This window comes from Sus scrofa, chromosome 15 (genome assembly GCF_000003025.6).
Source record: "Sus scrofa isolate TJ Tabasco breed Duroc chromosome 15, Sscrofa11.1, whole genome shotgun sequence".
Lineage (NCBI taxonomy): Eukaryota > Metazoa > Chordata > Mammalia > Artiodactyla > Suidae > Sus > Sus scrofa.
This window is the reverse complement of record NC_010457.5, coordinates 46,965,785-46,978,660: the sequence shown is the minus strand read 5'-3', so window position 1 is coordinate 46,978,660 and position 12,876 is coordinate 46,965,785. Positions and strand designations below refer to the sequence as shown.

The 12,876-nt window shown below is 37.7% G+C and overlaps 1 protein-coding gene across 1 annotated transcript; it reads right to left on the bottom strand.

The window, feature by feature from the left end:
- On the bottom strand, positions 887 to 12,399 carry TLR3 (toll like receptor 3). The gene is given in 8 exon segments (NM_001097444.1): positions 887 to 1,285; positions 1,516 to 1,679; positions 1,682 to 2,886; positions 2,889 to 3,366; positions 8,243 to 8,434; positions 9,204 to 9,655; positions 10,910 to 11,059; positions 12,346 to 12,399. Coding segments are annotated over 6 exon segments (2,712 nt in total). The 5' UTR covers positions 9,648 to 9,655; positions 10,910 to 11,059; positions 12,346 to 12,399; the 3' UTR covers positions 887 to 1,056.

The following is a 12,876-nucleotide window of genomic DNA, read 5'->3' as shown; positions in this document are numbered from 1 at the left end:
AACCCAGTGATTTGAGTAGGGCCATCTCCTGAGTCTGTGACCAAGGGAAGGCAACATTTTGTTTCCACAAAGCCAACCTACTAATTAACCCTCAGGAAGTGGGCCTTTCTACAACACTTGGGTTAAAAGAATTGTTTCTTATATGGCCGTAGAGCCAAATATCAGAAAAACATAAATATTATTAAAATATTTATTTCATTCAATGACCAAAGGAAGTGTAAATGTTTCCTGCCTTGAGTGTGTATATTAAAACGGCATTTAACATTTAACAAAACCAACAGTGCGACAGGCACCACTAGAATACAAAGCACTTCAACTGGAAATTACTGTGATGAAACTTTTTAAAATAGGAGGGTAGGCAGTTCCTGTTGTGGCTCAGCAGTAATGAATCTGACTAGTATCCATAAGGAGGAGGGTTAAATCCCTGGCCTAACTCAGTGGGTTAAGGATCTGGCGTTACCATGAGCTGTGGTGTAGGTCGCACACGTGGCTCAGATCCTGCATTGCTGTGGCTGTGGTGTAGGCCAGCAGTTATAGCTCCCATTCCACCCCTAGCCTGGGAACTTCCATATGCCGTGGGTGAGGCCCTGAAAAGACCAAAATAATAATAATAATAATAAAAAAATTAAAAATAAAAATATGAAGGTATATTTTACTTTCTCACAACTGAAAAAAATTGTACCTATTAATATGGTTATATTTTATTCTGAGTACCTCCAGACAAAACCCCAATATAATAGTCACAAATCTTCATATAATTCTAACGTTTCTTTAAATGAGGAGTATTTTGAAACTTTTTTTTCCCATAAGCCTCAGTAAACAATTGTGTATTCATCAGTAAAGGATATTCTTATATGTTTATTTTGGGTTAAATGAAGTTAATTGGTAATAAAAAGCCTTAATTAGGGAGATCAATTTCCCTAGAAGAGATGTAATATAATATACTCTTACCTATAGATATGAAAAAGTAGATTTACATTATTGTCAAGTAAAATGCAAGTTTACCATGGAACTTTTTTAAATTAGGAAAATTACTCCTTTAATCTCTAAATAAACTTAATGTACTGAATTTCTGGAACCAAGTGCTACTTGCAGTTTGTGATGAAAGGCATTTATCCGTTCTTTCTGCACGGGCCAGTTCAAGATGCAGTGAGATTTAAACATTCCTCTTCGCAAACAGAGTGCATGGTTCAGTTTATAATCTGGAATCTCCTCAAGAAAGATCAGTATAATGGAATCCAGATTTTGTTCAATAGCTTGCTGAACTGCATGGTGCACCTTGAATCTAAGTTTAAAAAAATTATTAATTATATGTCAATACATAATTTTTAATAGCCAAAAGCTCTAAAATCTAAAATTCCCCTTATAGTTAACTTTAATCTGTCACTAAAAACCAGGTTATGTTTTTTCTTAATTTTTTAAAATTCTTTGGGTAGTGAGCAATAATGTTAGTAATATTATGAAAGCTCAATTTAAAAACAAGAACACACTTCAGATTTCACAGGGTTCACCTACCTTTTGCACAATGGATCTTTCAGTAGATGTTGTGTTATGACAAAAATAATTTTTCTGCTCCTTTTGATGCTATTAACAATTGCTTCAAGTTCAAGGGCACCTGCCTCAAAGTCCCTTTCTTCCAGACAAAATCTGAGAGTTTCATCTTTTTCTTCCATTGGGGCAAGTGTTCCCAGACCCAATCCCTATCTTTATAGGCATGAATTATATATGCTGCATATTCAAACTGCTCTGGCTGCTTGTCTATTTCTTTGAAACCAAGAACTCGATGCACTGAAACATTCCAATAAAAAGATATCCGCCAGCCTTCGAAATGGATGAGCAGTATAATAAAGATAAAAATCAGTAGCATACTGGCAGTTATCATGAAAAAGAGTTCAAATGGGGCACTGTCTTTGCAGGGTGATGTATCAAAAAGAATCACTGGGAGACCATGATATTGAGGTGGAGTATTGCAGAGGTAATGGCTGGATAATTCAGAGATGTTGGTGTGAGTACTATTAATCCAACTAACAAACCAGGCAATGCTTTCACACGTACAGTCAAACGGATTGAAGCGCATATCTAAATTACTCAACTTCTGGAATGCAGGTCCAAAAACAGTCTTCTTGACTGACGTTATGAGATTCTTCTGAAGGCTTAATGACTTCAGAGACACTTGATTATCAAAGACAGATGGTGGAAGGATGTTTAAATTATTCAATCCTAAATCAATGCTCTTCAATTCAGATAAGTCCCTGAAGGCATCTGCTGGGATTTCATCAAAGCCATTAGACTCTAAGTTAAGGATGTGGAGGTGAGAAAGGCCCTTCAGAAACTGAACAGGACCGCCAGGGTTTGCGTGTTTCCAGAGCCGTGCTAAATTGTTATGCTGCAAATCCAGAATTTGTAGTTTCTCAAGACCCTTCAACAGTTCATCATTTATGTTGGCTATATTGTTGTTACTTAGATCCAAAATGGTCAAGTTAAAAAGAGGGTGAAAAGGTGAAGGGGAGCAATCCATGTTTCTAAGGGCCACCCTTCGGAGCATCAGTTGTTGAAGGCTTGGAACCAAGGCGAAAGAGTCGGTAGTCAACTCTAGGTATCTGTTGTAGGAAAGGTAGACTTCAACAATATTTTTTAGACCTCTCCATTCCTGTCCTGTGAGTTCTTGCCCAATTTCATTAAGGCCGAGGTCAAGTACCTTTAGGTGGCCCAACCAAGAAAAAGCACCACTCTCTATTTTTGAGATTTTATTTTTGGTTAGGTTGAGTATGAGAAGAGGAGAATCAGCGAGTGATATAAATGTTTCATTTGTTAAAGTTCGCAAACTTGAGAAGGAGTTGGATAGACTTAAACTTTTCAGCTTTATCAATCCTGTGAAAGTATTCCTTTTATGCCTGGAAAGTTGTTATCTTCCATGTTGAGATACTCCAAAGATTTTAGCCATTGAAAGGAAAAGTCCTCTATTTTGGGAAGTGAAGCCAAGGAAATGCTTTGTTTAGTAAAAGATCGTCTCAGATTCAGGTATTTCACATTGGAAAGCCCATAAAGAGAGCGAGAAGACAAACGCTCTATATTGTTATACTCCAGAAAGAAATATTTCAGATGTGGAAGCCAAGCAAAGGAATCATTACCAATCACACTTAAGCTGTTATGGGAAAGATCAAGCATGCTGAGGTTTGTCTGCTTTAGTCCAAAGAAAGTCGTGTTGCTGGTTTTGTACAGCTGGATGTTGCTCAGGGATAGATTCTCAATGCTTGTGTTGGATAATTCTAAGCAAAGTTTCTCTGTCAGACTGGGGCTCAGTTTGACATTGTTCAGAGAGAGGCCAAATAATTTTCCAATGGCATGAAAACACCCTGGAGAGAACTAAGAGTGGGATGGAAAAAGAGGTTAGTAACTAAAATACAATGGAGTCTGTATGGCCCTTGAAAAGTTTAAGCACAATTCTTTACTCAATACCCTCTCCTCTTTCCCACCTCCTCTGGGTCTTTTCTCCATCCCCGTGTGTCCCTCCCCTGCTGCTCTAGCCCTTGCCTCCCCTGGCCACTGGCTAGCTTCTATTCAGCATCCCTGACTCAGCTTAGATGCCACCTCTTCAGAGGGTCTTCCCTGATCTCCTAGTCTCGGTTAAGGCTTCTGGGACTCTTACTTCCTCATACCGAGTATAATTGTAATTAATAAGTTATTTGTAAAGCCACCTCTGGGACAGATCCTGTTTCTCTCTTGGTGACCACTGTTCTCAGTGAACATCCTGGAATGAATAGGTGGATTTTATCACAAAACATTGATATGCATTTTCCTTCCTGTGACTCTGAGCTTCAGTGCTCCCCTGTGTCTTCCTGCTAAGGTTTTCTCCTGACTTTATTTCCTTATGTGTTGTCAGCTCCCTTCCACTCTGGCGCCCATTCCCTCAGTGGAAGCCTGGGCTGCTCTGGGATTCAGTGCTGGGAAAGACAGCAAAAGGCAGGAGAGAAGGAATCCAGAGAGAATAGGGATTAAGGCTACCAGGAGAGTCTTTCTACTGTCATGTGGGTGATGTTAGGACTAATGGAAGAAATGACAGAAATATGGAAGAAAAGTGTGCTTTATAATAAGTAAGGTGAGTCAAAATGCAAAGCAGGAAGTGATAAGAATAATTATGGTAAAACATATGATAGGATTATTGTGCAGTCACTAAATTTAAGTTTTTGAATAATTCTTAATGACATGGTGGATTGTCACAATATATTACTTTTATTTTTTATTTTTTTAACTTTTAATATTATGATTTTTATTTTTTTCCATTATACCTGGTTTACAGTGTTCTGTCAATTTTCTACTGTACAGCATGGTGACCAAGTTACACTTACATGTATACATATTTTTCTCACATTGAAATATTAGAAAAGGAATACAAAAATACAATACCTTTTAAAATTGCACCCCCCAAAAATCAAATACCTGGGAATACACCTGATCAAGGAGGTAAAAGACTTATATGCTGAGAACTATAAAACTTTAATCAAGGAAATTAAAGAGGATGTAAAGAAATGGAAAGATATTCCATGCTCCTGGGTTGGAAAAATTAATATTGTAAAAATGGTCATACTACCCAACGCAATCTACAGATTCAATGCAATCCCTATCAAATTACCCATGACATTTTTCACAGAACTAGAACAAACAATCCAAAAATTTATATGGAACCACAAAAGACCCAGAATTGCCAAAGCAATTCTGAGGAACAAAAACCAAGCAGGAGGCATAATTCTCCCAGACTTTAGGCAATATTACAAAGCCACAGTCATCAAGACAGTGTGGTACTGGTACCAAAACAGACAGACAGACTGATGGAACAGAATAGAGAACCCAGAAATAAACCTGGACACCTATGGTCAATTAATCTTTGACAAAGGAGGCAAGAACATAAAATGGGAAAAAGACAGTCTTTTCAGCAAATGTTGCTGGGAAACCTGGACAGCTGCATGCAAATCAATGAAACTAGAATACACCCTCACACCATGCACAAAAACAAATTCAAAATGGCTTAAGGACTTAAATATAAGACAGGACACCATCAAACTCCTAGAAGAGAACATAGGCAAAACATTCTCTGACATCAACCTTACAAATATTTTCTCAGGTCAGTCTCCCAAAGCAACAGAAATAAAAGCAAAAATAAACCAATGGGACTTAGTCAAACTGACAAGCTTTTTGCACAGTAAGGGAAACCAAAAAGAAAACAAAAAGACAACTTACAGAATGGCAAAAAATGGTTTCAAATGATGCATGACAAGAGCTTAATCTTTAAAATATAAAAACAACTATACAACTCAACAGCAAAAAAGCCAACAACCCAATTGAAAAATGGGCAAAAGACCTGAAGAGACATTTCTGCAAGGCAGATATACAGATGGCCAACAAGCACATGAAAAAATGCTCAACATCCCTGATTATTAGTGAAATGCAAATCAAAACTACCACGAGATATCACCTCACACCAGTCAGGATGGCTATCATTAAAAAGTCCACAAATAACAAATGTTGGAGGGGCTGTGGAGAAAAGGGAACCCTCCTGCACTGTTGGTGAGAATGTGAGCTGGTACAACCACTATGGAGATCAGTATGGAGGTACCTTAGAAAACTATATATAGAACTAGCATATGACCCAGCAATCCCACTCTTGGGCATCTATCCAGACAAAACTTTCCTTGAAAGATACACACGCACCCACGTGTTCATTGCAGCACTATTTGCAACAGCCAAGACATGGAAACAACCCAAATGTCCATCAACAGACGATTGGATTAGGAAGATGTCGTATACATACACAATGGAATACTACTCATCCATCAAAAAGAACGCAATAATGCCACTTGCAGCAACATGGATGAAACTAGAGACTCTCATACTGAGTGAGGTAAGTCAGAAAGAGAAAGACAACTACCATATGATATCACCTATATCTGGAATCTAATATAAAGGCACAAATGAACCTTTCCACAGAAAAGAAAATCATGACTTGGAGAATAGACTTGTGGTTGCCAAGGGTGGGGGGTAGTGAGATGATTGGGAGCTTGAGGTTAATAGATGCAAACTACTGTCTTTGGAATGGATTAGCAGTGGTATCCTGCTGTGTAGCACTGGGAGCTATGTCTAGTCATTTATGATGGAGCATGATAATGCGAGAAAAAAGAAGGTATACATGTAAATGATCTTACTTTTTAAAAGGGAGGATCCACTGTCATCCTCAGAGAGACAACACAGCACAGTGGTTAAGAGCATGGCCCCTGGTCTCACATGGCCAGAAACCCAGTTCTGTCACCAGACCGTCACCTATGAGACTCTGGACAGGGTTCTTTAATCTTTCTTCATCTCAATTTACTCTTGAGCAAAATGATAATAAGTTTAAGTTTATTACAGGGCTTTATAAAATTATATTTACATGGTGTTCCTATCGTGGCTCAGTGAAACGAATCTGACTAGTATCCATGAGGATGCAGGTTCAATCCCTGGCCTTGCACAGTGGGTTAAGGACCTGGCGTTACTGTGGCTGTGGTGTAGGCCAGCAGCTACAGCTCCAATTCAACCCCTAGCCTGGGAACTTCCATATACCACAGGTCTGGCCCTAAAAAGACTATACACACACACACACACACACACACACACACACACACACACACACACAAAGAACTTGTCACAATGCCTGACACATAAATATTCTATTAATTTCAGCTGCTACTGTTTCTTCTTTTATTACATGGAGAAAAGCTGGAGATAAATATCTTCAAATGATTGTCCTTGGATTGTGGGCTTTTGGATGATTTTTATTTTTCTCCTCATTATTTATATACTTTACATTTATTTGTATATTCCTACAATAAATGTTCTTAAAAATGCTGTTCAAAAATCAACATGAGTAGCTTGCATAAAATATTTAATTATTACTCAGGATAATATCATTCAGTCTATCTTTGTGTCTGAAGACTAATACAGCTTTAAAAAAGTCTGATTTTATTAAGAATTCCTAGTATTCTTATTTCTGGTTTGTAAAAGAATAAAATACAGACACACTACTATGCAAAAATAAGAGAAGTTTGAAAAAAAAAAATGGAGATCATGGATCCAAATAGGGAAGGTTAGCTAAGTTTACCCCATTATAAAAGGTTTTTGTAAAAATATGCTAGTTACCATTTATTGAGCACTTACTATATGCCAGACACTGTGCTAAATTCTTTGTCACACAAGCCTATGGAGAAGTGTTATTACTATACCAATTTTAAAACTCAAGCACTGGAGCAGAGAGAACTGAATAATGTGCCTAATTACATAATTAGCAACACATAAAAAACCCAGAAGGGAGTCAGCTCATCTGACTCTAAAGCCTGTGCTCTTAACCATCATATATTTTAATTCTTCCAGGGATCTTGTGCAATAGACAGTATTATTTCCACTTTACAGTCAAGAAAGCTAGATCCAGAAAGATTAAATAAGTTCCCCAAGGCCAAAGTCCTCGTCTACAATGGAAGGAGGATTTTAACCCACTTCTTTTTTTTTTTTTTTTTAACCCACTTCTGTTTGAGAGCAGAGCCCCAGCTCCCAACTGCTACCAAACTCCCTTTCTTGTGAGGATGATATCAATGGCCCCAAGCAGTAAGTGTGAAGGATTTCTGGAAGACATCATAAAGGTTATCACCACTTTCACTAGACCTTTTTTTTTTTTTTTTTTTTTTTTTTTTCCTTTTTGGCCACCCCCTCAGCATGCTCCAGCGATGAGATCCAAGATGCAGTTGCTACCTGAGCCTCAGCTGCGCCTACATCGGATCCTTAACCCACTGTGTCAGGCCAGAGATCGAACCTGCATTCAAGCGCTCCCAAGATGCCCCCAATCCCTTGCACCACAGCAGGAACTCCTCACTACCTCTATCTTTAGATTCTTTTTTTCCTGCTAATGTCTGTACCTGCAGCACATGGAAGTTCCCAGTCTATGGGTTGAATCAGAGCTGCACTGCCTGCCTACACCACAGCCACAGCCACAGCCACAGCCACACTAGATCCCAGCCATGTCTGCAACCTACTCCACAGCTTTCAGCAACACCGGATCCTTAACCCACTGAGTGGGGCCAGGAATGGAACCCACATCCTCACAGATGCTGGGTCCTTAACCTGCTGAGCCACAACATGAACTCCTAGGTTCTTTTCCACCTGACAAAATTTGGGGCTGCCCACACTTAAAAGTATAACATACAAATCTTTATCTTACCTCTTGTATTTGATTTGATGACAACTCTAATCTTTTTAAAGAAGAATTGCCAAGGAAATCAAGTTCTTCACGTTTTAGTGCAGAAATTTTATTATTTGCTAATAGAAGCTCTTGGAGATTTTCCAGTTGGAGCTGCGTTCCTAATTTAGTAGATGATAAACCATTATGAGATAGATCTAATTTGATTAAATTCTGAGGAGAAAAAATATGTATATAAGTTACCATCTTGCCATCAAAAATAGTTCTTCTAAATGTACATGAATATTAGAAATAATGGAAGAGTAAAATGTCACATTTCTATAATTTTATAGAAAATTGATAATCAGAGTAATAAAAAAAATCTTGGTGGTGATAAAAATACCATTTCTATAAAGATTAATTTTTTACTTCAAAGTATCACTTTATTCCTCTTACCAAGATAAAAGGATTTAAGCTTACATATCATAGTATAAGGAATATTCATAATAAGAATTTATTTACTGATTTATATAAGCATTATTTATGATCTAAGAAATATTCATGTGGTTAATCAAACATATAGTGACATGCAACAGCTTTGAAATTAAACAAGAGAAAAGATGAAAAAATATTTTCTTAAGTATGAGGAGAATGTTGCTGTTCATGAAATTTTAAAAAAGATTTTTATATTGAGCAATATTGGTAGTTATGTAAACTTTGCATCATGGCTAGTACAGAACGTTAATTTTTGTTTGTTTGGCAGAGTTCTTTAAGATTAAGATTGAAACCGATTTAAGATGATGTTTTCTCTTTTGCAAATGTTTCTAATCACAAAGGCTGTGTTGGTGTGTGGGGTCCCCCCTCTGCCATTTGGGGAGATCAGATTTTTTATTCTTCACCTTGATAATTAGATATGAAGTCTAAAGGTGAAGAAATGATTTGAAAACGACATTTGATAACATGTTTTTTATTGCATTCATGGAAATGTTCATTTCCATCTTACCTTCAGGTTTTTAAAGGGATTATTTTGAATCTTCTGGATTGAGTTGGACATTAGATGGAGTTCAATCAAATTCATGCAGAAGATAAAGGTTTTATCAGAAAGCTGAGAGAGCTCATTGTGTTGGAGGTTCAAAATTTCCAACAAAGGGAGACTTTGGCACAATTCTGGCTCCAGCTTTGAGATGGTGTTAAATCCTCCATCCAAGGTAGTAAGTTGGCTGTATATTGTAAAATTGGCAGGTGGTAATCTTCTGAGTTGATTGTGGGTAAGATTCAACACTGTTATATTTGCCGGGAGGTCATCGGGTATTTGAGTCAACTTCAGATGGCTGCAGTCAGCTATTTCATGTCTAACAGTACATTTGTTGGTAGAAGTTGTATACAGTATCCAAAAGGGCAACAGTACCCAAAAGGAGTAGATATGACAAGGCAAACTCCTGCTCATGATTTTGCCTTATAAAAGAAAAACATAAAAAGTAAGGGGCAACATTAATAGCATATGCCTTCATATGCATTAGTTTATTCCTTATAAGATACAAAACCAAGTGTGACTGTGTGACCTCGCTACTCACAACTTTTATGATATTCAAGTATGTGTCAACAGGTAATACTTCAAATGGAAATCAGCACAAAAAAGTAACAAATGGAACATACAACCTCCTTCCTCACTCTTCACCTCCACTCCCGCAGCAATGTTCCAAGGCAAACCTCTTGACAGTTTCTACTTTTAATTCTCATGGTCATTTTCACAAACCTAAATAACATGCTTATGTTTCTTTCCTTTCTTTTCCCTTCTTTTCTTTCCTTTCCTTTTCTCCCTTCCTTTCTTCCTCGTTCCCTCCCTCCCTCTCTCTCTCTCTCTCTCTTTCTTTCTTTCTCTCTCTCTCTCTCTCTCTCTCTTCCTTTCTTTCTTTCTTTCTTCTTCCTTTTTCTTTTTAGGTAGCATATGGAATTTTCCAAACTAGGGGTCTAATGGGAGTTGCCGTGCCAGTCTATACCACAGCCACAGCAACATCGGATCCAAGCCACATCTGCGAACTACACTACAGCTTGTGGCAACATCGGATCCAAGCCACATCTGCGAACTACACCACAGCTTGTGGCAACACTGGATCCTTAACCCACTGAGTGAGGCCAGGGATTGAACCCACATCCTCATGGATACTAGTCCAGTTCTTAACCCACTGAGCCACCATGGGAACCCTATGCTTGTGTTCTATTTCCTGACTTTAAGCATTTTCTTTCCATTAGAAAGATAAGGAAATTAATCATACTATTTTCTCATTCTCTTCACGTTTTTCCTTAATTTTTAAAATCATTTTTACTTTTTCCATTATAGTTGATTACAGTGTTCTCTCAATTGTACCGCAAAGTGCCCTGTCATATATGTCACACATTACCCTCCATCATGTTCCATCACAAGTAACTGAATATAGTTCCCTGTGCTATACAGCAGGATCTCATTGTTTATCCACTCCAAATGCAATAGTTTGCATCAATTAACCCCAGACTCCCTATGTCCTGTTATTTTTTATTTCACCTAATCTGTTGCTACATTTCTAACTGTAAAGGCTAATCCTAAACCTCTCCTCCAGTACCATAAGGGTACTACCTCTATTTACCAACTAACACATATATTAAAATAATATAACAAACATATTACAGTGTATGCAATACATTCCCCTCACTTGTCTAGGTGATGTTTACCTCTTCTGGAAGGGTTGTAGTTAGAGAGCAGAAATACTGAGAAGGACTATGCCGTTGACAAAACACATAAGGACTGAAAGATATTCATTCCCAGATCTGAAGATATACTTCACCTGATGGACAAGACTCATCAAATGCTAGGCAGGGTGACTGAAAAAGGAAAAATACACAGAATGTTATGAAACTTCAGAACTGTAACCATTCACATGTTAAAAAAAAAAAAAAAAAAAAAAACCTTTTTAAAACCTTCTGAGGAGAACATGTGTTCAATTACTTCCAAAGGAAAGATCTGGAAAGCTGCAGAACTTTTCATCAACAATATGAGCCACTAGAAAACAATCATGCTAAGCTGTCAAAACTTTCAGGGGAAATAATTTCGAACTCCGAATTTCATATCCAGCTGAAAGATTAAAGATGAGGTTAAAAATTATCTTGAGATATGCACAGACTCAGAAAGTTTATCTCTAGGCAACCTGCGTGAAAAGTTATCCTGAAATGTGCTTCAGTGAAACAAACAAAAACACAGGGAGAGAATGAAATGAGAGTGAAGAGTTGATGTTGCATGAAATGTAACAGAAACAAAGCAGGCTTAAAAGAGATGAAAAGCAGATTACTCACACATTTCATTGTTCGAGTGAAAGACAACGTTGCATCATGGTTGGATGTGCTGTCTGGAGTCAGGCTGCTTAGAGTCAATCACATTGACAGTTTGGCTTGTACAGTTTGGTTTGTAAGTTCACAGGATTTCTCCCCTAATGTATGCAGATAAACCTATACGCAGACACACACTAACACGCAATCCTAATGTAAAGTTGGGAGGCAGATTCCTGAAACCAAGACTGCATGAGTCTCACTTATCCAGATTTCCGACCTTTCTACACATCTGCACATCTTTCCATGTCTCCTCTTCCTCCATTTTCCTTTCTGACGCCAAAGAAAGCCATTTTCTCACACCTAGGAACACCTGAAGTGTTTTCTCCTTGTCAAGCCCATGACAAAATGCCAGCTCCCAACTCCTCTCCAGCCAAGAAAGGAGATAAACTCTGTTCAGCCCATGGGGTTTTGTATCTTTAAGACAAAATGTGATTTTTTTTTTTAAAAAGGCTGTGGCAAACTGATTTCCATCACTTCCCAAACATGTTTCCCAGTTATAGAACACCACAAAGGAAAAAAAAAAAAAAAAAACACTGCATAAAATGATTTATCACGTTAATTAGAAGTTCATTAATTACTGTTAATTACTGTCGCTTGTCCTCTGAGTTAGGATAGAGTTCTCCCCACCCATCTCACCTCCCTTTTCTTCTCTCCTTGCTGAATGATTCTGACTAGATCTCAAGCACCAGATCAAAAAAAGAGCCAAGAATGCTAAAACCAACGTGCCTTCTAGCTTTACCAAATATGAGAGAGCCTATCCCAGTGAGATTAAAATATTTACCTTCATTTACTCTGACAACAGCTGGCCATTCCTTTTTTCTTTAGTCCAATTCCAGTCGTTTTCATCTGGGAAGTGTGGCAAGTTTGCTGCAATCTTGAAAGTGAAACTAAAGTTAAAGAAAAAAAAAAAAAAAACACGTTGGTACCGTCTAAGAAGGACAAAGGAAAAAAACCCACAATCTCAGCCGGAGGTGTTTTACATTGTACCATTAAAATGCCTTGTTTATCTTCTTCAGGTACAGTCCCTTTGGGTTTTATTAAAAGGTCACAGGTTTAGTAACAGAGAAAGTTGAAAGGATTAAGACCTCACCCTTTGATGTGGGCCGGGCTTATACTCAGGAGGTTAATGAATATCTGAGAGTGAATTCCTCTTTTTTTTTTTTTAAACAAAGTCTGATGTGTGACTGTCAGCATTTAGTAGAGTGCAGTCAATGGAACAGAAAAAAAAAAATAACCTCAATTCCTTATCAAAGCTAAGAACTTTCACTTATCTCATTCTTAGCAACCTTGTGAAGACAAATAATGCAGAAATT